Below are 26,551 nucleotides of genomic sequence, written 5' to 3'. Positions count from 1 at the left end.
CTAGTGTGCCAGGGAACGAGACAGAGCTGAGGGGAAGGGGGAGAGTGGACGTGGGAGTGGGGCTTCTTCTTCCATGTTGCAGTGTCACTGTTCAAGGGGTTCACCTCGCCCGCTGCCTAGACAGAGCTGATTCATCAAGACAGGGGATTGCAATAGAGAAAGGGTAATTCACTCAGAGCCAGTTATGCTGACCCAGAGTTTTAATATTACTCAGATCAGTCTCCCTGAGCATTCAGGGAGCAGAGTTTTTAAGGATAACTTGGTGGGTGGGGGAAGCCAGTGAGTCGGGAGTGCTGATTGGCCAGAGATGAAATCACAGGGAGTCAAAGCTGTCCTCTTACACTGAGTCAGTTCCTGGGTGGGGGCCATAAGATCAGATGAGCCAGTTTATCGATCTGGGTGGGGCCAGCTGATCCATCAGGTGCGGGGTCTGCAAAATGTTTCAAGCATCGATGATTTATTTTTATTTTTATCTTTTTGAGACAGAGTCTTGCTATGTTGCCCAGGCTGGAGTGCAGTGGCAAGATCTTGGCTCACTGCAACCTCCAACTCCCAGGTTCAAGAGACTCTCCTGCCTCAGCCTCCCTAATAGCTGGGATTACAGGTGCCCACCACCACGCTGGGCTAATTTTTGTATTTTTAGTAAAGAAGAGGTTTCGCCATGCTGGCCAGGCTGGTCTTGAACTCCTGACTTCAGGTGATCCACCCACCTCAGCCTCCCGAAGTGCTAGGACTATAGGCATGAGCCACCACGCCGAGCTCAAGCACTGACCTTCAGAGCAGTTGAGGAAGGGTCAGAATCTTGTAGACTCCAGCTACACGACTCCTAAACCATCATTTCTATTCTTGTGGCTAAAGTTAATCCTACAAAGACAATCTAGTCCCCATTCTAGAAGGAAGTCTGCTTTAGGAAAGGGCTGTGACCGTCTATGTTTAAACTATAAACTAAGTTTCTCCCAACGTTAGTTCAGCCTACGCCCAGGAATGAACAAGGACAGCTTGGAGGCTAGAAGCAAGATGGAGTTGGTTAAGTTAGATCTCTTGCACTTTCTCAGTCATAATTTTGCAAAGGCGGTTTCAGGAGTCCTCCCAGGCTGAGGAGGGGTAAGGGGACAGTCAGAAGCTGTTTGGGGAGGGACATGCAAGCACCTGGATGTTTTGTGTTGGATGGAGAAGACACAGGGTGCCACATGGGAACCGTTCCCCTGTTGAAAAAACCGAACTTTGTAAAATATTTGAAGACATTTATTCTGAGCCAAATGTGAGGACCATGACCAAGACATAGCCCAGGAGGTCCTGAGAACATGTGCCCAAGGTGTTTGGGTGACAGCTTGGTTTTATGCATTTTAGGGAGACCTAAGGCATCAGCAACACACGTGAGGAATGCATTGGTTCAGTCCAGAAAGTTGGGACAACTTAAAGGGTGGGGGCGTGGGGCAGCGGGAGTGTGGCTTACAGGTTGTAGGTGAATTCAAAGATTTTCTGCTTGGCAATTGGTTGAAAGAGTTATATTATCTAAAAGCCTGGAATCAGTAGAAAGGAGTGTTTGGGTTAAGATAAGGGGTTGTGGAGACCAAGCTTCTTATGAAGTCTCCTGGGTGAGCACCCTTAGAGACAGTAGATGGCAAATGTTTCCTACTCAGACCCTTAAAAGGTGGAAGACTCTCAGTTCATCTCTTCAGGATTGGGAGGGCCTGGAAGTGGATAAAAATTTAGTTATGTTAATAGAGATTCTTTACAGATGCAAATTTGCCTTCACTCAGGCTGGAGTGCAGTGGGTGATTAGGGCTCACTGCAGCCTCCACCTCCCAGGCTCAAGCCATCCTCCTACCTCAGCCTCCCCGAGCAGCTGGGACTACAGACATGCTGGGACCACCATGTTGGCTATTTATTTTATTTTTTGTTGAGACAGGATTTCACCATGCTGCCCAGGCTGGTCTCGAACTCCTGGGCTCAAGCGATCCTCTTGCCTCAGCCTCCCAAAGTGTTGAGATTACTTCCTTCTTTATCTGTTTCTTTACCTGTCATGTGATGTTACGTTGGAGTCAGGTTGAAAAGTAAGCCACGTTATATCAGGTTAACTAAAACCTATCTGATGAGATTCTACGGTTTCTAGGGTATGACTCCTATAAACCAAAGAGTATCTGAGACAAGTCTTCATTTAGGAGGTTTCTTTTGCCAAGGTTAGGACATGCCTGTGACACAGTTTCAGGAGGTCCTGACGACGTGTGAATTATACACGGTGGTCGGGGCATAGCTTGGTTTTATACACTTCAGGGAGACATGAGACATCAGTCAATATATGTAAGATGTCCATTGGCTTGTTCTGGAAAGGTGGGACAATTCGAAGTGGGGAAGGGGCTTGCAGGTCACAGGTAGATGAACAGACAAGTGGTTGCATTATTCTGAGTTTCTGATTAGCCTTTCCAAAGGAAGCAATCAGATATGCATTGATCTCAGTGAGCAAAGGATGACTGAGTTCGGTCTGTCCTTTGTCCACAAGGAATTTCCTTGCGGACAAATTGTGAGGGAGGTATGTAGTTTTTTGTTTTTTTTGGTTTTTTTTGTTTTTTTTTTTTTTGAGGTGGAGTCTCACTCTGTCGCCCAGGCTGTAGTGCAGTGGTGCAATCTCGGCTCTCTGCAAGCTCTGCCTCCCGGGTTCCCGCCATTCTCCTGCCTCAGCCTCCCGAGTAGCTGGGACTACAGGTGCCCGCCACTGCGCCGGGCTAATTTTTTGTATTTTTAGTAGAGATGGGGTTCCACCATGTTAGCCAGGATGGTCTCGATCTCCTGACCTTGTGATCCATCTGACTCGGCCTCCCAAAGTGCTGGGATTACCGGCGTGAGCCACCGCGCCCAGCCATGTAGCTTTTTTTTTTTTTTTTTAATCTTAGTAGCTTTTTTTTTCAGGACTAGAGTGGGAGGCAGGTTTGCCCTAAGCAGTTCCCAGCTTGACTTTTCCCTTTAGCTTAGTGATTTTGGGATCCCAAGATTTATTTTCCTTTCACACTCCCTAGGCCCCTTAGATATGAATTTGGGCAAGAGAGAAAAAAGGTCAGAGTTTAGTCCTCACCCCCGACCTGGTCCCAAGGACTTCAACACCATAAACCCTCCCCAGGGACGGATGACTCTGCTCTACCCCGGCTGGCCAAACTGCTACTTCAAAGTGTGCCCTTCCAGCCTCAGGCACTGTGGGCCCAGACGCTCCCCACAGAGGCTCTGGAGGAGCCCTGCCTACCGTAATCAGGCTATGTGAACCTGGACCACCCTTGAACCCTCTGGGCCTCAGCTTCTCCTGCTGTAAAAAGGGGGCCTGCTCCCCTTTCTTGAGAGGCTCTAGTGGGACTTTGGATGTGAGCAGATTACCCAGGTCTTAGGAGATATTCAGCAAGTGCCATGCCCAAATCTGAAACCCCAGCCTCTGAGCTTCCCCAGGGGTGCAGCGGAGCAGGGCACTCGTCAATTATCCTGTCTGTGGATGTCTCCCTTTTGTCTCCTCTTAGATCAGCTTGTGCCTGGCCAGCCTGGAGGCTGTCAGGGCCGCTGGTCGAATGCTGCCTTTGTCACCCTCAACATCCTCAACAAATGCTTGTTTGAGTGGCTGATGTGCGAGACGGGAGGGCTTTGTTTATTCCAGATCGTGCATTGAATAAACACGTCTTGAGCTAACACAGTGCCAGGCGGTGAGGGGCACAGAGAGGCCGAGGGGGACAAGGCGCGGCTTGGAGTCAGAGCAGTCTCTGTCTGAACTCTGGCCCTGCCTCCTGCCAGCTGTGAGTCACACTTTGGTCAAGGCTTTCCCCTTTTGTGCCTCAGTTTCCCCCTCTGTAAAAAGAGGACAGAACTGCAGTCTCATAGGAGTGCTGCCAGCATTAAATGTGGTGGAATGTTCTGGGGGGCTTTGCATGGGGCTTTCGGAGCTGGTTTATGGAATAGCCTGGAGTCTTTTGATTGTTCCTCCAGTTCCTGTCTGCCAGCTGTGCAAAGTCAAACTACTCTTTCCTATTCTTTGACTCACAGATTTTCCTATCATTTTCATTTTCTTTCTTTTTTTTTTTGAGTCAGAGTCTCTCTCTGTCACCCAGGCTGGAGTGCAGTGGTGTAATCTCGGCTCACTGCAACCTCTGTCTCTTCGGTTCAAGAGATTCTTGTGCCTCAGCCTCCCAAGTAGCTAGGATTACAGGTGTGTGCCACCACACTCAGCTAATTTTTTTTTTTTTTTGTATTTTTAGTAGAGACAGGGTTTCCCCATGTTGGCCAGGCTGGTCTCAAACTCCTGACCTTAAGTGATCCACCTGCCTTAGCCTCCCAAAATGCTGGGATTACAGGCATGAGCCACTGTGCCCAGCCTCCATCAATTTCAAATGTAAAATGCTCAGGCCTGTGCATTGAAATGCTCTGGTCTCTTCTTCATTCTTCCCTTCTGCTTCTGATTTAGCTCCTCCTGTGTGCTGGAGAAGGGAAGGTTGGTGACAAGTCAAGAGACCTGCCGGTTTGGTCCTGCCCTGGTCCTAGTCCTTTCTAGAGGGGCCATCTTCACCTCCGTTCTTCCCTCCACTCCTGTCCCTGGGGAGAAGGGATGAGCGGCTGGTCTTCCCTTCTTTTCTTCACCGTTCCTTGTTCTGTTACCCCCTTGCGTCTCCCAGTACTTTCTCTGATTCTCTTCCTTGCAGCTGGGACGGGGAGACATCTAGTGGGACAGGAAGTTGGGAGCGCAGCAAAGCCGGTTCCATGGCCCCCGCAGGTGAGGGGACACCTGGCCTGGTGATCAGTCTCTGTGTCATGACGTAGGTAGAAGCTGAGGCCACAGGAGGCTCTCACTCGCTCCTCTTCCAACATCGTTACTATTGAGTACTTGGGCAGAGAAGCATTTTCTTCTTGCTTTATGCACTGTTGGTGGAAGGGGAGAGAGCGAGGGGAAGCAGAAAAGCCTCCAGTGTGTGAAGCCCCTTTCATGAAGGCCTGCAGGCACCCCTCCCTCTGAAGAGCCCTGTCCTGAGCTGGGGACTGGCGGGATGGCCTCTCCCCATCACAGATCTGCTTGGCATGATTCTGGAAATTCCTTACTGAACATTTAGGTCTACAGATTCCATTTAGGCCGGGTGCAGTGGCTCACACCTGTAATCCCAGCACTTTGGGAGGCTGAGGCGGGTGGATCACCTGAGGTTAGGAGTTCAAAACAAGCCTGGCTTACATGGTGAAACCTTGACTCTACTAAAATTACAAAAACTAGCCAGGTGTGGTGGCGCACCCCTGTAGTCCCAGCTACTCGGGAGGCTGAGATGGGACAATCGCTTGAACCCAAGAGGTGGAGGTTGCAGAGAGCTGAGATTGCGCCACTTCAGTCTGGGCAACAGAGCGAGACTCCGTCTCAAAATAAATAAATACATAAATAAACAAGCTGTTTAGATAAAGAAGGTCAGCAGGGATCCCAACAGAAGGACCCGCGCGTCCTCCTGGCTGTTGTTGAGTGGGGGAGGGCCTCAGTGCTTCTCGGGATGTGCTGTGCTGGCATTGTCTCTCCGAGGGTCAGCCCAAGGCCCCCGTTTTCCTCTGGCTTGGCTCTTGAGGGCCCCGCTCTCTGTGAATGGAGGGGCAGGGTTTGGAGAGCCTCAGGGCTGTGGAACAGGAAGTCAGCGTGGTGTTATCAGTTATCGGGAAGCCTCCCCTCCAGGATGGGCCAGAGCACTGGATTAGGAGCCTGCACAGCAAGGACCTGGTCCCCCGGTCACTCATAATGAAAACAGAAGCTCTACCCCATCTATAGGGCACATATGGTGTGCTGGGTCATATCCAGCCCACGGCCCTATTCCCCACCTTCAGCCAGTTCCATCTTACAGAATCCTCTTCGTTCTGTGTAACTCTTCTTCTTCTGCTCACCCATGTCCCCCGTGGCTCACTGCACCCACATGAGAGGCCAAAATGAAGACTCTACGGACCCAAAGAGCAGCCAGGATTTTTGTTCCTGAGACTTGATCCGAATGGGGAAGGGAGGGAAAGTGGTGCAGGGCTGCCTTGTACAGGTATTCAGGTTGTGTACTGCAGTAGGGTATGTCACCCACCAGGCCGCCATTCTCAGTGTAGATGTAAACTAATCGATTGAGAGCATGTGGGTGAGTGTGGAGACTTGGGCCTGTGCCTGTGGCCTGGAGTAGGAAGCTCCACACTGGCCTGGACACACAGGGAGATGCCAGTACACCCTGCACACCCTGGCATACCCACATAATGTGTGCAGCAGCGCCGTGGCCACTGAGCGCAGGACCCCAGCTGCCTCCGCCCATCTGCTGCCCTGAGACCTGAGCCCACCCTATCCTGGCTCCTTAAGGACAGGCATTCACTGTTCAAGGAGCAAGTGAAGGAGCAGTCAGTGAGCGAGCAACGGAGGGAGCAAGGACCATGAGAGGAGGGGCCAGCAACTGAAAATCCCTACATTTTCAGGCCTTCATTTCTTGGGCTGAGCACCTTTTGTCTTGGGTGTAATCCCAGGCAGTCCCGGGTCTGGGTCCTGCAGCCTGTCCCAGGGCAGGCCTGGGCCCAGGGAACAGTGGGTAGAGCTCTGACTTTGGAGTTCAAAGTTAAAGCCCCAAGGCCAGGTGCGGTGGTTCACACCTGTAATCCCAGCACTTTGGGAGGCTGAAGCGGGTGGATCACTTGAGGCCAGGGGTTCGAGACCAGCCTAGGCAACATGGCAAAACCCCATCTCTACTAAAAATACAGAAAATTAGCTGGGCATGGTGGTGCGCACCTGTAGTCCCAGCTACTTGGGAGACTGAGGCAAGAGAGTCGCTTGAACCTGGGAGGCGGAGGCTGCAGTGAGCTGAGATCACGCCTCAGCACTCCAGCCTGGGCAACGGAGTGAGATTCTGCTTTAAAAACACAAAAACAAAAACAAAGTAAAGCCCCAGATGACCGCCTGGGTATCCATTGCCCATGCAGCTTCCTCAGGCCACGTGAAGTGAGGGGCATCAAGGAGACATCGTACGGAAGCTTCACCAATGCGGTCCCAGCAGGCCACTCCAGGAACATCTGCCTCCTCCCTCCTGCCCACAGGCGGTGCGGGTTCTGCCAGGCTCCCCCGGGCATGGGGTGCGGGGCAGAGCCAGACAGGGAGACTGGGTGAGCTCTGGCACAGCCAGCCTGCAGGGAATGTGCCGGCCCCTCCCAGGCTCTGGCAAGAGACTGGAATACAAAGCTATTTTTATTTATGATAGTGTCAGTGGGCTGGTCTCCGTCTAGACGGCTGGTGTTATCATTCGAGGCCATCCTGGAATGCGCAGCCCCATTTATTGAGAACAGAGGACAGTGTGCAGATTAAACAGCTCGTAAAAATACGCTGGGAACCGACACTGGGCCAGGAAGACCAAGGTAACCTTGGCTAGGTCAATTGTCCTCATTCGTTTTGGACACGGGAATGTTTTCAGAGAAAACAAGGAGAGCTGTGGCCCTGGGAAAGCCAGCACAGTCCTGCTGGTCACAGTCCTGCTGGTGCCCCCTCCACAGAGACACACATGGGAGAGGAGGAGGAGGGTGGGATGGAGGGGCCACCTTGCCTGGGACAGGCCATCCAGAACAGCTTAGCCTCGATGGGAAGCTCCGTCTCCACTGGCCTGGAAGCCAGGACGAGCAGCTGCCGCCCTCTCCCTGGGCTCCTGCCCTTGGCACAGGGGCCATTCCTGGCTACCCTGGTGATCTGGGCTCCATGGGGGAGCTGGACCCTGGGGATTGATCAAGGAGTCCCATGTCCTAGTCAACTTACTACTTCGTTCGTTTATCCATCCACTTGCTCATTTTTTGGCCCAGTGAATTACAAATGTGTACTGAGTGCTTACTTACAAGGCCCCAGGCAGAGGCTTCCAGACAGACATGGGGAAGAGGGACATGAAAACACAGACTGGCCTGGTGTGGTGGCTCACACCTGTGACCCCAGCCCTTTGGGAGGCTGAGAGGGAGGATCGCTTGAGCCTGGGAGGCAGAGGCTGCAAGGCTGCAGTGAGCCACAGTTGTACCACTGCACTCCAGCCTGGGGACAGAGTGAGACCCTGTCTCAAAAAAAAAAAAAAAAAAAAAAAAAAAAGCGGGAGAGTCCCAGTGAGAAATACCGGAAATGCCCAAATCTGAGCGTCACTCTCTTAGCTCTTTTTTTTCTTTTATCTTTATTGTTCTGGAGACAAAGCCTCACTCTGTCGCTCAGGCTGGAGTGGAGTGGTGCGATCTTGGCTCGCTGAAACCTCTGCCTCCCCAGCTCAAGTGAGCCTCAGCTTCTCGAGTAGCTGGGACTACAGGCACGCACCACCACCATGCCCAGCTAATTTTTGTATTTTTAGTAGAGATGGGGTTTCACCATGTTGCTCAGGCTGGTCTTGAGTTCCTGGGCTCAAGTGATCCTCCTGCCTTGGCCTCCCAAAGTGCTGGGATTACAGGTGTGAGCCACTGTGCCCGGCCTGATTTTTTTTTTTTTTTTTTTTTTGAGACAGGGTCTCCCTATGTTGCCCAGGCTATACTCTCTTAGTGAAAGAGCTGCCCAGTGCCTGTGAGAGAAGGGAGGACCCCGGGGCTCAGGCTTCCTTGCTGTCAACCTTTCCCCTTGCCAGTTCCTACCTCCCTGGTCTGCATCCCCGAGCCTGGAGATGACATTCCCCCCTCCCCGGGGCCATCTTCCCCTCCTTGGAGCCCCCGCTCCATCTGCTCTGCACAGGGTACCCTCAGTCCCCCCTGGGAAATCCATCCCAGAGTCCCCCCTCGGGGAAGCCCTGGCAGCTGGCATCCCAGGCTGGGGTCCTGGAAGCCCATGGGCTGTGGTGACTCTGTCTCCCTCCCTTTCCTGGAGCTCCCGGGAGGCAGGGGTTGTGGGGCTGAGCACAATGGGCTTGGGCTTGACCTGTGGCCTCGCTGTGCATTTAGCTGCCCTGAGCCCCGGTGTCTTCATCTATAAAGTGGAGATGAGCGCAGACCCTCCGCCTCAGGGTGAGGACTGCAGGGATGAGGGGCTAAAGGAAGTTAGGCAGTGCTAACACACACAAGGACATCACCGATGCCAGCCACCGTGACCCTGCCTTTCCCTCCGTCGCGCTGCCTCCTACCTTCAGAGCCTGACTCCAAGGGTGACCCACGGGGAATGAGCAAAACAGTTCTCGCCTGCATGAGTAACACGAGAGGAGGAGGTCGGCTGGGAAGATCCCCTCGCTGCTGGCATCCTCAGGGGACCCATTTCTCAGCTCCAAACAGAAAAGTCAATTCCTGGGAAAGAGAAGGAAGAGAAGGCAGCAATGGTGGCCTTGACCCAGCCCTTCCCAAGGGGCCAACAGCTGCAGTGAAGGCTTCTGTGTGGACACTGCCTGGGCAGCATGAAGAGGGGCCCAGACCTGGTCGGGAGACAGCACTCCCCGCAGGAACCAGCATAGCGGAAGGGAACGCTGGGCTGCAGCTCTGCCCTTCAGCAGAAAGTCACGGCGCCCCTCCCAGCCTGTGTTTCTGCTTCTGAGAAACAGTTACAGCAGGAGCTCCCCTGCAAGGTCCCGAGGCTTGCCTGGGGTGGAGTGTGCCTAGTGTCCAGGGAGCGCCGGCTGCGGTCTGAATGCCTGAGTCCTGGCTTCTCCTGAGAACAAGCAGACAGACCGGCAGCAGAGCCCATGCCGAGTGAACTCTGCAGGCATGTCGAGCCCAGCACTCAAAGACAGCCCCTCCTTTGCGCCAGGGGAGAGGGGAATGTCGTCCTTCCTGGTACCTGGTGCGTGTCCTGTACCCATCCTTACCCTGGCCCTGGCTGGAGGTGCCAGTTCATTCTGCATCGCCCTGAAGGCCGCCCGGGCTCTCAGTGTGGAGTCCTCCCTCCCGACCTGCCCTCCGGCCTCCTCCCTCGGCCTGGGCCTCCTCAGCCTTCATCTTTGATAAAGCCCAGGGTTTTTTGAGATGGAGTTTAGCTCTTGTTGCCCAGGCTAGAATGCAATAGTGCGATGTTGGCTCACTGCAGCCTCTGTCTCCCTGGTTCAAGCTATTCTCTTGTTTCAGCCTCCCAAGTAGCTGGGATTACAGGCGCCTGCCACCACGCCTGGCTAATTTTTCGTAATTTTAGTAGAGATGGGGTTTCACCATGTTGGCCAGGCTGGTCTCGAACTCCTGAGTTCAGGTGATCCACCCACCTCAGCCTCCCAAGGTGCTGGGATTACAGGCGTGAGCCGCCGCGCCCGGCCCAAAGCCCAGGGTTCTTTTCTGAGGTCCTCTAGAGCAAGTTTGCAGCCCTGCCTTTCTCCATTCAGCTGAGCTGCTCCTGTCCCATCCTCTTTTCTTATTTATCCAACACCTTTTTTTTTTTTTTGAGACGGAGTCTTGCTCTGTCACCCAGGCTGGAGTGCAGTGGTGTGATCTCAGCTCACTGCAACCTCCGCCTCCCACGTTTCAAGCAATTCTCCCACCTCAGCCTCCTGAGTAGCTGGGACTACAGGTGTTTGCCAACAGGGCCAACTAATTTTTTTTTTTTTTTTTTGTATTTTTAGTAGAAACAGAGTTTTGCTATGTTGGCCAGGCTGCTCTCAAACTCCTGACCTCAAGTGATCCACCTGCCTTGGCCTCCCAATCTGCTGGGATTACAGGCATGAGCCACCGAGCCCAGCCCATGTGCATTTATTGAACACCTACTATGTGCCAGGATCAAGCAAGGGACCAGAAGACACAGCACCACCCCTCCCATTCCTGTGGCAGGAAAGCCCCAGGGCAGAGTTCACTCTGTCTCTAGGGTCCACACTCAGAACCCAACACATTGTCCTGCACAGAGCAGGGGTGAGTGAGCGCCGAAGGTATAAGAGCAAGACTTCTGGGTCTCAGGAAGCCCTTGACTGCCTGCAAGCTGCCTGGGATCTGCTGAGGGAGGTGGCGTAGCATAGGGTCAAGACCTCAGGGTTTGATACCAGTGAAGCCTGGTTTTCAGTTCCAGCTGTGTGACCTTGAGCAAGCGAATGAACCTTTCTGAGCCTGTGGGGTCACAGCAGCACCTGCCATGGAGAGCTGGTAAGGGATTACATGCATTAATACATGCAAATTGCTTTTCCTAGACAGGGCGAGTTCTCAGAATTATGTTATTGGCAAGATGTGAATATTATAATCATGCCTGTTTGGGAGGGCAGGTACGGAGGCTGAGAGAGGTGAGGCCCACAAACGAGTAGCAGAACTGTAGCCCTGTCTTCCACCCGAGTCCCAGGTCTTCTACCTGGATCTCTTTTTCTGAACTTACTACCCTTGGGAGGAGCAAACTCCAGCTCCTCCTGGGATCCTTCCCAGGAAATGAATTTAGGAGGATGGCAGTCTGGGTTTGCTCTTGGCGGTTCTGGAGCCTGGGAGGTGCTGAGTCCTGCTCCCATCCACAGCAATGCTCCATTGTACAGCATCTCCGGGCTGGCCCACAGCACACTCAGAGTGCCTGAGGGGCTGATCTCCAGGCACACAGGAGGTCTGGGATCCAGGACACTCTGGGGCTAGCTGCCCCACATGGCACTGAGTGGGCTCCAAGCAGCCACTATGGCTACTCCCAGAAAAATGAAAAACCAAAGGGCAGGGCTCAGGGAGCCACCCATAGAGGCCCACGTTCTTCTTCTTCTTTCTTTCTTTTTAATTTTTTTTTTTCAGACGTAGTCTTGCCCTGTCGCCCAGGCTGGAGTACAGTGGTGCAATCTCCGCTTACTACAACCTCTGCCTCCCCGGTTCAAGCGATTCTTCTACCTCAACCTCCTGAGTAGCTGGGATTATAGGCGCACGCCACTACGCCCAGCTAATTTTTGTATTTTAGTAGAGACGGGGTTTCACCGTGTTGGCCAGGCTGGTCTTGAACTCCTAACCTCAGGTGATCCACCTGCCTTGGTCTCCCAAAATGCTGGGATTACAGGTGTGAGCCAACACGCCTGGCTGCTTCTTTTTTACATTTTATTTATTTATTTTAAAAAGAAAAAGGTTTTAATCTGTCTTTGTCAGCACGCCTCCAAGAACTCCGACTTCTTTCTTTCTTTTTTTTCTTTTTTGAGACAGGGTCTCACTGTGTTGGCCAGGCTGGAGTGCAATGGCACAATCTTGGTTCACTGCAAGCTCCGCCTCCCAGACTCAAGCAATCCTCCTGCCTCAGCCTCCTGAGTAGCTGGGACCACAGGCGCGCACAACCACACCCGGGTAAGTTTTTGTTTTTTGGTAGAGACAGGGTTTCACCATGGTGCTCAGGCTGGCCTCGAACTCCTGAGCTCAAGCGATTTGCATGCCTCGGCCTCCCAAAGTGCAGGGATTACAGGCTTCAGCCACCGCACCCAGCCCAGGTTCTTCCTGTGAGAGGCTGGGGCCAGCCTCTCCAGGGAAAACACTTGGGATATAGACTGCTAGTGGGTTTCACAATGGGAGCACCCAGTGGGAATTCAGAGTCAGGGCCCAGACCAGGAGCTGCCTGGAGGCAGAAGAACCTCTGAACTTAAATAGAATAAACGGCCCTGGAGACCTGAAGTTCTGGGTTTCAGGCACCTTCAAGGTGTTGCCCGTAGGAGGCAGAGAAGCTGTAAGCATAGATAGCATGTTATTACTGCTATCATCGTCACTGTATCCACCCAACACTTAAATGGCACCATGTGCCAGGCCCTGTTCTCAGTACCTTACAAAAAACCACCCAGCAAGGTCCCCACTTTACAGAGGAACCTAAACAAATGAACTCACTTTCCTCCCCTGGCAAACTCCTACTCATCCTTCAAAACCTTGCTAGCATGTCCCTGTCCTAATTGCCTGGCAAAGTTTATTGCTCCGTCCTCTGTGTCGCTTGAGACCCCTTCTCCCGTGTTTCCTGGTCTGTGCCCTGCACTGGACTCCTTGCCCAGAATCCTGGTTTTCCGAGTCTGAATCTTATTTTTTACTTATTTATGTTTTATATATATATTTTTGAGACGAAGTCTCACTCTGTGGCCTAGGCTGGAGTGCAGTGGTGCTATCTCAGCTCACTGCAACTTCTGCCTCTTGGGTTCAAGCGATTCTCTTGCCTCAGCCTCCCAAGTAGCTGGGATCACAGGCACACGCCACCAGGCCCGGCTAAGTTTTGTATTTTTAGGAGAGACAGGGTTTTGCCATGTTGGTCAGGCTGGTCTTGAACTCCCAGCCTCAGGTGATCCTCCCGCCTCGGCCTCCCAAAGTGCTGGGATTACAGGCATAAGCCACCGCGCCTGGCCCTGAGTCTGAATCTGGATGTCCACATGTATCCAGCACGGACAAAAGAGTCATGATATATTTGCCAAATGGGACAATGGAGACTGTGGGTCTGCAGCAGCACCTGTATGCCCCACCGTGACAGGACCTCTCGGACTTGGGGGCTAGGCCCTGAAAGGGAAAGGCGCTTGCTGGCTCCTAAGTGGCCAGGACGTCCTCAAGGGCTGTCCTCCGAAGCAGTGTCTGGGCTGGGCTGCTGCCTCAGCCTCAGGGCTCCCCTCGGGGGAAATGGCATCTCCAGCTCATCCTTCCAGCAAGCTAGGGGTGGGGTTGCTCAGAAGGGCCCCCAGTGTCCAGGGATGGCTGCAGGAGACCCAGGAGGAGAAGCCGCTGGGCCAGAAGGAGGGATTTCTCCAGAAGGCGTAGACATTCCTAGGGATGCTTTTCTTTCTCTCTTTCCCATAAGCAAATTTTATTAGATTAAGACCTTGGGGCCAGGTGCAGTGGCTCACACCTGTAATCCCAGCACTTCGGGAGGCCAAGGCAGGCGGATTGCTTGAGGTCAGGAGTCTGAGACCAGCCTGGGCAACATGGCAAAACCCCATCTCTACTAATAGTACAAATACTAGCCGGGCGTGGTGGCGGGTGCCTGTAATTCCAGCTACTCAGGAGGATGAGGCACAAGAATTACTTGCACCCAGGAGGCAGAGTTTGCGGTGAGCCGAGATTGCACCACTGCACTCCAGCCTGGGCGACAGAGTGAAATTATGTCCAAAAAACAAAACAAAACAAAAAAATAACCCTTGGGGAGAGTGGGCTTTGAAGCCTCCCAAGGCATGGCCCCACACACAGACCTCATTTGATCTTCACAATGCCACAGGCTTGGCTGGAAGGTGTCATTATTCCCCATTATTCCCACTTGAAGGCAGAGGAAATTGAGGCTTCCTAAGGTGGTGACTAGTCCAGGGTCCTGGGATCAGCGGTGGCTGGTGTTCTGAGTCCAAACCCCAGACCACCTGGGTCCTGGCCTGCACTTCTGTGCACTCCTGCAGCCTTCACCCCTGCAGCAGGCCAGCCCGGGAACTTGCTAAGTTCCACCACCATTTCTGGGCTCTTGGGAGAGGGTGTCCTGCTCATGATCTCCTCTCTTTCTGATTCTCAGAAGGATTCAGAAGCAAAAAAAGGGAGCAGGGGCTGGGTCTGGGTGGTGCAGAAAGAGTTCCTTAGGGCTGCCAAAAACACAGGCTGGAGGGGTCTGCTTTTGTCCCAAAGGGAGGCAGGGTGCTCGAGGCTGGCTGCACGCCCCCTACACCCTGCCCTGCAGCCACCGGCCCGCTGCTCAGATCGGGCCCTCTGAGGTGTCTCCTGCGAGGGAGAGCCAAATTTGAGTGCATAAGCAGAGGATGTTTTCCCTCCCAGTGGACAAAACATTTCTGGCGCTTTCGGGAGGGGACTGAACACTCTGTCCACTTTGGCGCTTGCAGGATTCCTGGACGGACACAAATGTGTTTCACATGCAACAAGATTAATTACACAACCTCCTCCGTCCTGGGCCTCGCCCGCCCCACCTCCCCCCCACCCGCTTCCCTGGTTACCCGCCTTACTCCAGAGCAAACCTTTTGAGACGTCCATTCCAAGTGGCCTCAGGAAGTGAACACTGAGTCATGTGCCTCTTGCCACAGGTCTCCCCAGAGTGGGGAGGGGCTGAGAAACACCCTCTAACTCCAAGTGAACTCCCGTAGTCTCGCTCGGAGAAATCCCACCGACCCTGACAGGGTGGGTCTGGCCTGGACACAGTGGCCTCCACCCACAGGTGCCTGCCTGGAGCTTCCCTGGTTCACTGGGATTTCCAGAGGATTGGGAGCCATCCAGAAGTCCCTAGCTGAACTGGGGTCCCAACCCCGGTCCCCTGTGACCTTCCATGGTCCAATTAAAGAGGCTGGCATCAGCCAAAGTGAAATGAGTGGGAGGGACTGGGATGGAAGAACAGGACCTGCCAGTCCGTGCCACACCTCCCAGGCCATGCTCAAGGGGTTGGGGACAGTCTTGCTGTGGAAGATCTATCTGCTCCAAGGGGTGCCTCATTGAAAGCTGTTTGTGAAATTTCTGCCTCTCCCAGAGGATCCTGCAGTGAGCTCAGACAGAACATTCCAGAGCATTCTTAGGGTGCCTGAAGGATGTACCGAAATCGGGGTCCCAACACCACCCCAGGAAGGTGGGATGCTTCAGAAACCAGGCACCCACCCCCAGTGCACTCGAGGCAGAACAGACTCGGGCTGAACAGGAGGGATCAGGCTGCTGAGCAAAGGCCTGTGGGCCAGTGCCAGGACCCTGAACCCGCCGGGGCAAGCTGAACTCTGGCGGGAGGCAGGCTGCTAACCAGTAAGCAAGTTGTAAAAACCCATTTCAGACACAACATCTGGCAGCTGCTTCAAATAGTTCTCTGTCTGAAGTTGGAGTCACTCGCAGCCCTCCTGTAAATCAAACCATGTGCACAGTGGAGCCCTGTGCTGATCCGAGGCACCCTGGCTTGGCTGGGCCCCCGCCGAGCCCCCAGTCTCCCTGGCTCTTTAAATAGCCTGGGGCTCACATTCCATTTCCTTGTACGATGAATTCAGAGCAGGCCTGGCTGCAGAAGCTGCAGGGATGCAAGCTTCATCCGTCTGTCTCAGTGAAAGATGGGGGGAGGCGATGCTTGGCACTTGGGGCATGATGTCTTGAGCTTAGCCCCTATTTCCAGTGACTCCTGGGCAATGCCCACCCTTCGCAGGGCCCAGAACCCACTCATTGTAGCCTGTCAAGGAGAGATCAAGAGAAGAGTCCAAGTCCTCTGTCGAACAAGTTTCTGGTCCGAGCCTGGTCCTGTGGCTTCTAAGCAAGCCCTTGATACTCATCTCTTAGAACATCGACCAATTAATTCTAGAGCAAATCTGGTCTCAGGAGACTGGCTGCAAGAGGCCAGGGCAGGAGGCAGATGGCATGTCGCGAATAAGGATGGGAGTCATTGCCTGTTGGGCAGCACCCACCATCGGCCTGGTGCTGGGCTCTTTTCTACCTGCATGGTTTCATCAGTCTTCATGGCCACTCCAGGAGTGGGTACCATTATGCACTCTGCTCTGAAGGTGTGTGTGGAGGGATGCATGGTGGCTCCCCAAGTCAGTGGCGTGAGGTTAAGAAGAATTTACTGGGGCCGGGTGTGGTGGCTGACGCCTGTAATCCCAGCACTTTGGGAGGCCGAGGCGGGTGGATCATGAGGTCAGGAGATCGAGACCATTCTGGCTAACACGGTGAAACCCCGTCTCTACTAAAAAATACAAAAAATTAGCCGGGCGTGGTGGTGGCACCTGTAGTCCCAGCTACTTGGGAGGCTGAGGCAGAAGAATGGTGTGAACCCGGGGGGCGGAGCTTGCAGTGAGCCGAGATAGCACCGCTGCAGTCCAGCCTGGGTGAAAAAGTGAGACTCTGCCTCAAAAAAAAAAAAAAAAAAGAAAAAAGAAAAAAGAATTTATCAAGACAATTGTAGGTAAAGAAAGGCAAATTTATTAGAGAAAATATGGCAATATGTTGCAAGGGTGCAATGGGCAGATCAGCAAGAAAGGAGCTGATTGCAATGAGAGAAAGGCTTGCTGGGATTTTACAGGATGGTGCTTTGCCATGTGCTGAAGACGGCTTTGTGTAGTACTTAAATGCCAAGGTTGCAGTGAGCTAACCTGTATTTTCCTATCAGTTGAGGGTCTGGGGATAGCTGGGCCCAGGAAGATTGAGAGTTATTTGCGCAGGAGGGCGCTGTGTCCTGGACCATGAAGAAAGACAGATTTACAGCTTATCTGCTTTATCATTTTGCTTCCCCTTGGTCCCGCCAGCCTGACTCCTTTTCCCTAATTAGGACCCCACAGGTATGTCTTGTCCTAATCCTGAAAACTGTGAAGGTGACCTTATTTGGAGAAAGGGTTTTAGCAGATGTCATTGATTTAAGGATCTTGAGATGAGATCATGCCAGATTATCTGGGTGGGCCCTAAATCCAGTGACAAGTGTTCTTACAAGACGGACAGAGGCACAGAGGGGAGGAGGCCATGAGGAGATAGAGGCAGAGATTGGAGCTATGCAGCCACAAGCCACAGGCCATACAGTCTAAAGCCGCCAGAAACTGGAAGAGTCCAGGACGGATCTTCTTTTTTCTTTTTTAATCACGTTTATTATTATTATTTTGAGACACAATCTCACTCTGTTGTCCAGGCTGAGGTGCACTGGCACAATCTCAGCTCACTGAAACCTCTGCCTCCCAGGTTCAAGTGATTCTTGTGCCTCAGCCTCCCGAGTGGCTGGGATTACACCAGTGTGTGTGTGCACACCACCACACCCAGCTAATTTTTTGTATTTTTAGTTAAGTTTTTGTATTTTTAATAGAGACGAGGTTTTGCCATGTTGGCCAGGCTGGTCTCGAGCTCCCGGCCTCAAGTGGTCCACCCAGCTCGGCCTCCCAAAGTGCTGGGATTACAGATGTGAGCCACTGCGCCCGGCCATAGGCCGGATCTTCTGCTAGAACTTCTGGAGGGAGTGTAGGCCTGCCCACACCTTGATTTTGGACTTCTGGCCTCCATAATGGGGAGAGAATAAATGTGCATTGTTTTAAGTCACCCAGTGTGTGGTACTTGGTTATAGCAGCCCCAGGAAATGAATATAGTTTGGAAACTAGGGATCAGAGGAGGCGCACGAGGCCACAGAGCTCTTAACCACCCAACTCTGCTAGCCCTGGTGACCAGACTGGTTTTTAGAAAACCGGATCTGATAAACTGAGGCCCCTGGGCCCAGGCGATTTCCCTGCAAGGCGCACTCTAGGAAAGGGTCATTCATGGACTAGGCGACTTCAGTGAGTTTAGGAGCATACACAAGGGTCTCTGGGTGCCCTGGGGATGGAGGAGTAATTATGCTAGCTATTTTTATTGATTACTTCCTGTGACCAGTGACCAGCGTTCTAAGCACTTTACATACATGGCTCGCTTAATTCTCACAACCCTAAGAAGAGGAAAACGTTCTCCCATTTGATGAAATAAGGAAACGAAGACACAGGGAAGTCACGGGGGAGGGGCCAGGGAGCAGCTCCTTAAAAAGCCAATTGGCAATGAAAGACGCCAGACCCAGAGGGTCACCTATTGTTTGATACCATTGATAAGAAATGTCCAGAATAGGCAAATCGAGACAGAAAGTAGATTAGTGGTTGCCAGGGCCTGGGGGAGCGGAATGAGGAATGGCTGCCTAATGGGTGTGAGGTACCCATTAGGGGTGATGATAATGTTTTGAACTAGATAGAGGTGACAGTTACGCAACATTGCGAATGCACTACACGCCACACTGATGTGTGCACTTCAAAACAGTGAATTTGATATTATGTGAATTTCACCTTAATTACAAATCAAAGGGAGAGATAGGAATACCCTGGGCTCAGGCCCTGATGTGCCCAGCCCTAAGCATATGGGTCTCAGTGGCCCTGCTGGGAGGAAAGTACTGTTCCCATTTCACAGATGGAGACGCCAAGGCTCCAGGCTTTAAAGTTAGCATCCTGGACAGGAAGGAGGAAGCCGGGCGTCAGTCCTGAAGCCAGGCCCCTTCTCCCCAGTCACTCAGTCTCCACACATGGCCAGCCTGGAAGGTGGGGTTCCTTTTCCACTGGAGTTGACTCCACCTGTAGGCATCAGAAACCCTGGCGGCCCCACTTTGCTTAACAGAAATCATTGGCAAAGCTGAACATCTTGCGAAAGGTAGGGCCCAGGATTAAAATGTTTGCTTCTTAGGCTGTAAAGCGAGAGGAAGACATACTCCGAGAGGCACATAGCTGGGTTGACGAGGCCCTTGTCCCTACATGCTGTGCTGAGGTTGTGGGAAATACCCTTGAGCGGTTCCCGTGGGGATGGCCCTGCTGGAAGGGTCTTGCGTCGGCCGTGGCTTGTAGACCCGAATGTTGTCTCCAAGCTCCTGGTTCAGCTTTCCAGAGTCTAATTTCCTTGGGGAAACAGGCTAAAGGCTAGAGCTCAAGGTTTCCCTACCTGGACTCCAGTATTTCTCCCTTGGATCTACTTTGTTCATTCCTAAGACGAGCACTTTTGTGCCTGGGTGAGAAGTTTTTGTGCCTGGCATTGATGCATTGATCTGTAGCTCTCGGAGTGCCTGTGCTCTGAGACACAGAGCAGAGAGAGCTGGGAGGGCCACTCGAACAGAATCTTTTATACCCGTGGTCTCCAAGCTTCTGTGGGTCTCAGCCCCTGGCAGGACCCTGAAGGACCATGAGGATACAGCAGAGAGGTCTGCATAGGTGCAGCTCTGCATGCAACTCTGCATGGATGCAACGCTGCACGTAACGCTGGGACCCCAGAAACCTTCAGAGCAATGTTAACTGATTCATCTATGGGTGTTCAAAGATGCCTATTCTCAGGCCCATCCTATTGCATATCAAGCTTACCAGGATTTTGCTTCCCCCCCACCCCCCCGCCCAGGTTCCCCCGGGTGATTCAGATGCAGGGAGCATCTGTGAACTTCAGGGTGAAATCCCCAATTACGTCCTGGTACTCACATGCATTTGTAAGACACATCCTTGGGGGCAGCTCGAAGGTTCACCTCCAAACGCCACCGGGGAAGGGAGCTGGAGGAGACCTTTGCCTCTCCTGCCTATAAAGCAGACCCAGTAGAGGCTGCGATTGGGGTGGGGTGGGAAGACAACCCTGCACAAGGTCAGTGCCACCTCTGTCTAGCTAGCTGCCTCAGCCTGAGCTTTCCCACGGAGCATATTCCTCTACCCAGGAAAATCATTATCAGCCCGGCAGCAACAACAGCAGCTGTTCTCTGGCCCAGGAAGAAAGGTTCCAGAGAAGAGTTCGTTTTCTCTTTTCTTACCAGAAAAAAAAAAAAAAAAATCAGAACCCAGGAGAGAACACCACGGTCTGAGTGCACCAGGGAGATGGTCAGCCCGAGTCCTGCCTGCCAGCAGCTGAATCCTGAGAAACCCGAGGAGAGCCATGAGCGGCTTCCTCTGCGTTTGCTGGGCCAGGACATCATTTGTTGACTCTAGAGCCCAGTCCCTAGCTCACGATTTCCTCCCTGGTTGCCATGGCCCCGTACAGAAAACACAGCAAACTCCTGGCCCTGGGCAGCTCATTTATTTCAAATATTCCTTGCAGCTGGAATCCAACCATGTTTGGGTGTCTGGACTGGAGCATGAACTAATTGCTCTGTCTTCGGCCCCCTCCCCAGCTCCCCCGGCATAGTTTATGGTTCAGTAAATTCCACATTCCTCATCTCGTTGAGGAGTGGAGAAGGCGGGAGGGAAGCTGCGTGCTGAAGGGTGGGGACGGGAGGACTCTTCCCATCTATGGCCAAGCCCTGAGAGTCTGCTACCTGCTTGAAGGCAGGGGATTAATTACAACCACATGGGCCAAGTCTGCACAGATGGTTTTATTAATCCCACTCCCTTCGGCACAAAACGCTGCTCCCCGAGAAGTCTCCTGGCAGCACAAGGGCCCTGATTTTCCCTGTGCCTCCCCCGCCCCCAGTGCCTGACCCCAACCCCACTCCTCCCCTGCCGCCCCCTTCAAAGGAAGCGGAGTTCCAACTGCAACCCAGACATGAACTCCAACCTGAAAATCATTTTAGACCACCCTTTCCTACAACCGCATCTGGGAAACGCATCTAGGGGTCCCTCTTCCCAATACCTACCTTGACCTTTGGAGACTTTACCTGGGAAGAAAGATCATTATCAGGAAGTTGGTTTAGGAATGTCTGGTCCATTCTTTTTTTGGAGGGGACAGAGTCTCACTGTGTCGCCCAGGCTGGAGTGCAGTGGTGTGATCTCGGCTCACTGGAGCCTCCGCCTCCCGGGTTCATGCCATTTTCCTGCCTTAGCCTCCTGAGCAGCTGGGACTACAGGCACGCGCCACCATGCCTAGCTAATTTTTGTATTTTTAGTAGAGACGGGGTTTCACCATGTTGGCCAGGATGGTCTCCATCTCTTGACCTCATGATCCGCCCGCCTTGGCATCCCAAAAGTGCTGGGATTACAGGCATGAGCCACCATGCCCAAACATCTGGTCCATTCTTAAAGACAAAGTCGCAACCCAGAAACTGCAATTTTCCAGAAATGCAGGAGCTTTTAAAGCATTCGTTTGCACACTTGCTAAGACACCAGGTCCTGTTCAGAGAGCCTCATCTTACCCTTGCTATCTTCCTGTGAGACAGGTACTACACTACAGTGCTACAACACTACAGTGACTGCTGTGTTCCAGAGGCTCATCCAAGGCCACAAAGCCAGTTATTTGAATCCAGGTCTGACTCAGGAGCGCATACGCTCCTCATTGGGCCAACCCACCGACACCATGGAATGATTTCCCTCTACCCAGCAACTCTGCAAAACAGCTGACACTGTCACAAATAGTGGTGTCCAAACTCTCTTAGGCACGGCCACCTAGGGAGTTCAGGAAATGCATATTCCTGGGCCTGGCCCTAGAAGTGTTGACTTGGAACATCTCAGGTGGGACCCTGGAATCTGCATTTTCTCAATCCCCTCCCAGATGCTGCTGGTGTGTGTGGTCTAAAGACAGCTGGTCAGGAGGCTCTTAGAGAAAGGAACATGGGTCTTTGGGCCCAGGAATCTTAGGCCCTCAGGTCAGGCACTTTTCACGGCACTATCAGGACCCAGCACGCCTGGAGAATGAAGCGTCCCCACCGCAAGCTGAATGTGCTCTTGCTAACTCTTTGGAAACTAGCCGTGACATGGGATCACATCTTAGTAAATTTCTTGACTGTCATTTTATCACCCATTGATCCCCTAAATAAGCCAGAGTTTCCTGTCCTTTCTGTTGGGGGCTCTGCCCACGTGGCTAGCAAAACAAGTTCACTCTGCAACTGTTGAGCAAACCTCACCGTGCACTCGGCCTCAGGGGACACAAAGATGAATGAAGGACCTGCTCCTTCCCCTAGACCCTAGACTCTGAGGACGCCCACAATGGCTCACACTCTGCTCCTAAAAAGCCCACAGTCAACTCAAGTTCTACAGCCCCACAAACCAACCTGCTGTGCCCACGAAGGCACAGAATCACTTTCTGTTAGGCTCAGCAAGTTTCCACAGCTTGGGCTGCCAGGCTGAGGAACTTCTGAAATGGGGATGAGGCTGTTCTGGGGTCCCCCCTCCAGGACTCTCCTCCTCCTTCTCTGGGGCTTCACCTGGCATCTCACCCTCTGCCAAGGGGTGGTAGGGAGTCGGCCCATCATCTGCTGAAAACTGTGGGCCGTGGAGCTGGCTGGACCCAGGAGGGGTCAGCCGTGTCTCTTCCCCTCCCCCGAGGCACAAACAAGGAACTCAAAAATGGTTTGATATTTTAACAAACGTTCCTTTATTAGGTTACTGACTATTACCAACCATCATAAAATAGAACGGGAGTTTCAAAACTGTACAAGCCACAAGGCTCTGGGCTGGTAGGAAAGAAGGGTGGGGTCGAGGGTCCCAGGGCGTCAGGGGGTGGGAGATGCAGAGAGAGCTAGAGGGTCACCCAGCATCCGTGGGGACGGCTGAGTCAAGGCCATAAGCTGGTATCTGTACAAGGGAAACATTCACCAGAATGTGACCCACCTGAAACAGGAGGGAGGAAAATCTTTGAAAGTCTTACAGATAAGGTCCCCTGCCCTGGAAAAAAAAAACAAAAACCTCAAAATAATAAGGGGGTAATGTACATTTCTCACCCAGTCTTGGCACCAATTTTGTGCTTTAAAAAATATACTCCACTGGAAGATTTACTTAAAAAAAGGTACTCTACAGCAGCTGTTTAAAACATAATTCTTACAGACAAATATATATATATGTATGTATATATATTAAACATTTTAAACAAATAAAGTCATCTATTGTACCTGTGCAGAAATGAACCAAAGTTAGACTCTTAAGAGAGTTAACTTCAAGCTCAAAGAAATGGCAAAGGCGGTGGCAGGTGCTGGGGTATGCAACGTGGAGGGGTTGCCAGGGACAGAGCACCCCTCTCTTGCCGGCAGCCGAGCCACCCCTCTTGAGGCTCTGAGAGGGGTTGGGATCAACTGGGGCTGTTTCCCTGGGCCCGGAGCCCCAGCTGGGATGCTGAGCAGAGACCCGCGCTGGCTTCTGTGAGGCTTGACTCTGCCCCTAGCTTCTCAGGGAATGGAGACCCACTCGCCCTCCCTTCTTAGTTCCGGGGGTCCTCTGGCACACCCAGAGCTTCTGAGGATGTACTTGGGAAAACTCAGCTAGAAAAGCAAAAGCAAAATCAAACTCACACCAAAAGACCCACAGAAGACTAAAGAAATGCAACCATGTGCAAGGATGCCTGAGCCCGAGTTAACTGGCTACCTGGAGACCCAGGGGAATTGCTGCAGCCCTTCCAGATGGGCCCCTGAAGACACCCAGACTGCATGTGAGGCTCTTCCTCCCTGAAGGGCCTGCTAGGGAACTTGGAGCAGAGCTCTCTGGAAACTGCAGGGCAAGGGACCCAAAGACACACTTGTGCCTGGGCACGTGTGCACATGTGCCCAGGGAGGGCGGGCAAGGCATACACATCCCAGGGAGGGCACCGGTGGGAGGAAAGTAACAGAACAGCCAGAGAGAGGGGACTGAAACAAGGTTTCCTTTCTAGATGGAATAAATAAATGGCTTTTGTTATTGTTAAAAGAATAAATACAGGGTATGGGGCACCAACAGCCGGGAGGGATGCTGGGTGCTTATTTGCCTGCGGACGGTCCTTGGTTTCTGCTTTGGGGTCCGTGGTGAGTTTCTGACATCCTGAGCTTTATCTGTCATGGCATGGCCCTACTGGGCTGGGCACCCATGGCGGGGCACCAGCCCTTGTCTAAGCACCTCTTAGTACCCCTGGTATCTGCTCTCAGAGCTGTGGCACCACCTGCCACCCCCACCACCCTGGGACCCCAGGTGGCTGCAGCCTTCTCCCAGAGATGTGGGGAGCACCCGTCCCACCCCGAGAGCAGATTGGAGCTCAACGTAGGGCTTTCGTAGAAGTTTATTCTCTGTGTCTTTTCTCAAAGAGGGGTTGTATATGGACGGCATGCAGGGACGCTGCCTTCTGCTGATGTCGGGAAGGGGGAAAGAGGAGCCTGTGTTGGAATCGGTCCTTGTCCCATGGAGGCAGCCACGGAGGATGAGGGAAGACCAGGGACCTCTGTCCATGGCTGTGGATGCCGGTCCAAGGCGCAGGGTATGGCGGCCCCAGCAGCGGGTGGCTCAGTGAGGTGGCACCAGGTGGCTGTCGTGCTGGCGGTCCGATGGCGAACATCACTGGTAGAGGAGGTAGGCCTTGAGGGAAGCCGGCAGCGGCAGCGTGTGGATCTCCCCCAGGCGCTCCTTCCCCAGGGCCAGGCGCACCGAGCGGCGGCACAAATCCATGAGCGGCAGCGGCTCGGCTAGGGAGACAGAGAAACTGCAGGTCAGCGCAGCTTGGGTGGATGTTCAGCAAACAGCGCTAACCATGGCAGCAATATTATCACTGATTAGTATTCATTCAAATCAGTAAAGAAACAATTAAAAATGCAGTGCTTTGATTTTCATTTTAAATTTAGCATGTGAATAGCTACCAACAGGAGCCCACCCTGGGCTGGGCACCTGGGCAAGCCCTCTCCTAACACTCATTGAATCCTCCCAGTGGTTTCTTATGAATGGCTTAATAGTCACAGACACCATTACCTTCATCCCCATTTTGCAGATGAGGAAACTGAGGGACAGAGTCTAAATGACTTGCCAGGGGTCGCCCTGCTGGCAGGAGATGGAGCTAGGTGTCGAACCCAGGCCATCCCTGCTCTTCCCCACTGGTGACTCTGCCTGTCCAGGCCAGCAGCCGCCGTTGGAGCCTGTGGGTCGCAGCACATGGAAGCCAGCTCTTCCCGGCACGCAGCCCCAGCACTGGACCCCACGCAGGCTTCAGGAAGGGAATCATTTTCTGACACCAGCTGCTCTCAGATACCGTTCTCACCTCTATTTTAAAGCTGAAGGCCAGCTGGGCATGGTGGCTCATGCCTGCAATCCCAGCACTTTGGGAGGCCGAGGTGGGTGGATCACTTGAGGCCAGGAGTTCGAGACCAGCCTGGCCAATATGGTGAAGCCCCGTCTCTACTGAAAATACAAAAATTAGCAGGGCGTGGTGGTGTGCGCCTGTAACCCCAGCTACTCAGGAGGCTGAGGCAGGAGAATCGCTTGAACCTGGAGGCGGAGGTTGCAGTGGGCTGAGATCGCACCACTGCACTCTAAACTGGGTGACAGAGCGAGACTCTGTCCAAAAAAAGAAAAAAGAACTGAGGACACACAGGCACAGAGAGGACACCCAGTGTGCCAAGGGTTAAGAGCTGGGATCTGAATCCAGGCAGCCTGGGCCCAGCGTCCATGCCCTTAGCCACTAACCGTGCTGCAAATGAAGACACGGCAAACCCTGTGTTGAATCACACGTGACAGGCCTGGCTGGCCCCATGGACTGAAGGCGTCATTTCTGTGCCACACGGAGCCAGAGAAACCCCGGGTGTCTGTGTTTCTGTCTGACAGTGAGGCCGAGGGTCCAGGCCAAGCTCAGGCCTCAGGAAACTGGAAATGCCAGCCCAGCTTCAGCTGATCCCCCAGAGCTGCCTCGGCCTTCTCCCCACAACTGCCCCAGGCACATGGGGCCCTCTCACAGCCAGGGGAACTTGGGCAGAGCTGCCTCAAGCCCCAGGGTTACAGAGCGCTTGCAGCTGCAGCCTCCTGGGCACCTCCGTCCTGCGTTCCCAGAGCGCCCAGCCTTGCCTTCCTACAAAGGAGGCTGTGTTCATTCAGCTGCACCTCAGATGAGCCGGCAGCTTCAGATCTCGGGAGTCTGAAACTCATGCCTTCCAAGGTTCCTGAGCTTGGAAGCCTGCGTGGCCCTGCTCACCGGCTTCGCCACGGCAGACTCCTCTCTGCTCTCTTTCCTGAAACCAGGTACGAGTAAGCACACCTGGACCTTCACGGGACCGCCCATGCTGTTCTGCAGACGGAAAGCCCTGAAACCAACGGATCTGAGGCTTCATCCAGGGTCTCCCCTTGACTTTGAGACTCCTTTGTGAGCAAAATAAAGTCAGCCCCCAAAACTAAAAGAACCCACAAAACTCCATCCTACCAGTAAAAAGTGGATTAGAGTTCTTCAGCATTCACCAATGTGTCTCAAAAATATGAAAATCAATGACTGAAGACCAAACACTATGGCTGGGGCATGGCAGAATGGAGAGAGGCTGCTTATGGGCACAGGCTTTCTTTTTGGGGTGATGAAAATGTTCTAAAATTGTTTCCCAGGTCTCACCACACGAGAGGCCACTGAACTGGATACTTTAATGGGTGAATTGTACGGTATGTGATTTATAGCT

The 26,551-nt window shown here is 53.0% G+C and overlaps 1 protein-coding gene, 1 long non-coding RNA gene and 1 pseudogene across 5 annotated transcripts in view; all 3 read right to left on the bottom strand.

The window, feature by feature from the left end:
* Positions 1-274: 274 nt before the first annotated feature.
* Positions 275-9,531, bottom strand: LOC126953813 (uncharacterized). The gene is made up of 3 exons (XR_007725365.1): positions 9,363-9,531; positions 9,081-9,237; positions 275-430 (listed from the first exon to the last, which is right to left on the bottom strand). It is a non-coding gene; the product is annotated as an uncharacterized LOC126953813 (long non-coding RNA).
* Positions 9,532-22,518: 12,987 nt separating this feature from the next.
* LOC126953638 (uncharacterized) lies at positions 22,519-24,356 on the bottom strand (annotated as a pseudogene). The gene has a single exon (XR_007725283.1). The product of XR_007725283.1 is annotated as an uncharacterized LOC126953638 (transcript).
* Positions 22,519-26,551, bottom strand: part of SPSB1 (splA/ryanodine receptor domain and SOCS box containing 1) — a 77,798-nt gene continuing 73,765 nt past the window's right edge. For all 3 annotated transcript variants that reach the window (XM_050788991.1, XM_050788993.1, XM_050788986.1), the window contains exon 3: positions 22,519-24,589. In XM_050788991.1, the coding sequence (XP_050644948.1) occupies positions 24,462-24,589 (128 nt within the window). In that variant the 3' untranslated portion in view covers positions 22,519-24,461. The remainder of the gene's footprint in view (positions 24,590-26,551) is intronic.

The sequence above is a fragment of the Macaca thibetana genome, chromosome 1, assembly GCF_024542745.1.
Source record: "Macaca thibetana thibetana isolate TM-01 chromosome 1, ASM2454274v1, whole genome shotgun sequence".
In the NCBI taxonomy this organism is placed as follows: domain Eukaryota; kingdom Metazoa; phylum Chordata; class Mammalia; order Primates; family Cercopithecidae; genus Macaca; species Macaca thibetana.
The sequence above is the reverse complement of the archived record's forward strand: the minus strand, read 5'-3'. Positions and strand labels throughout refer to the sequence as shown.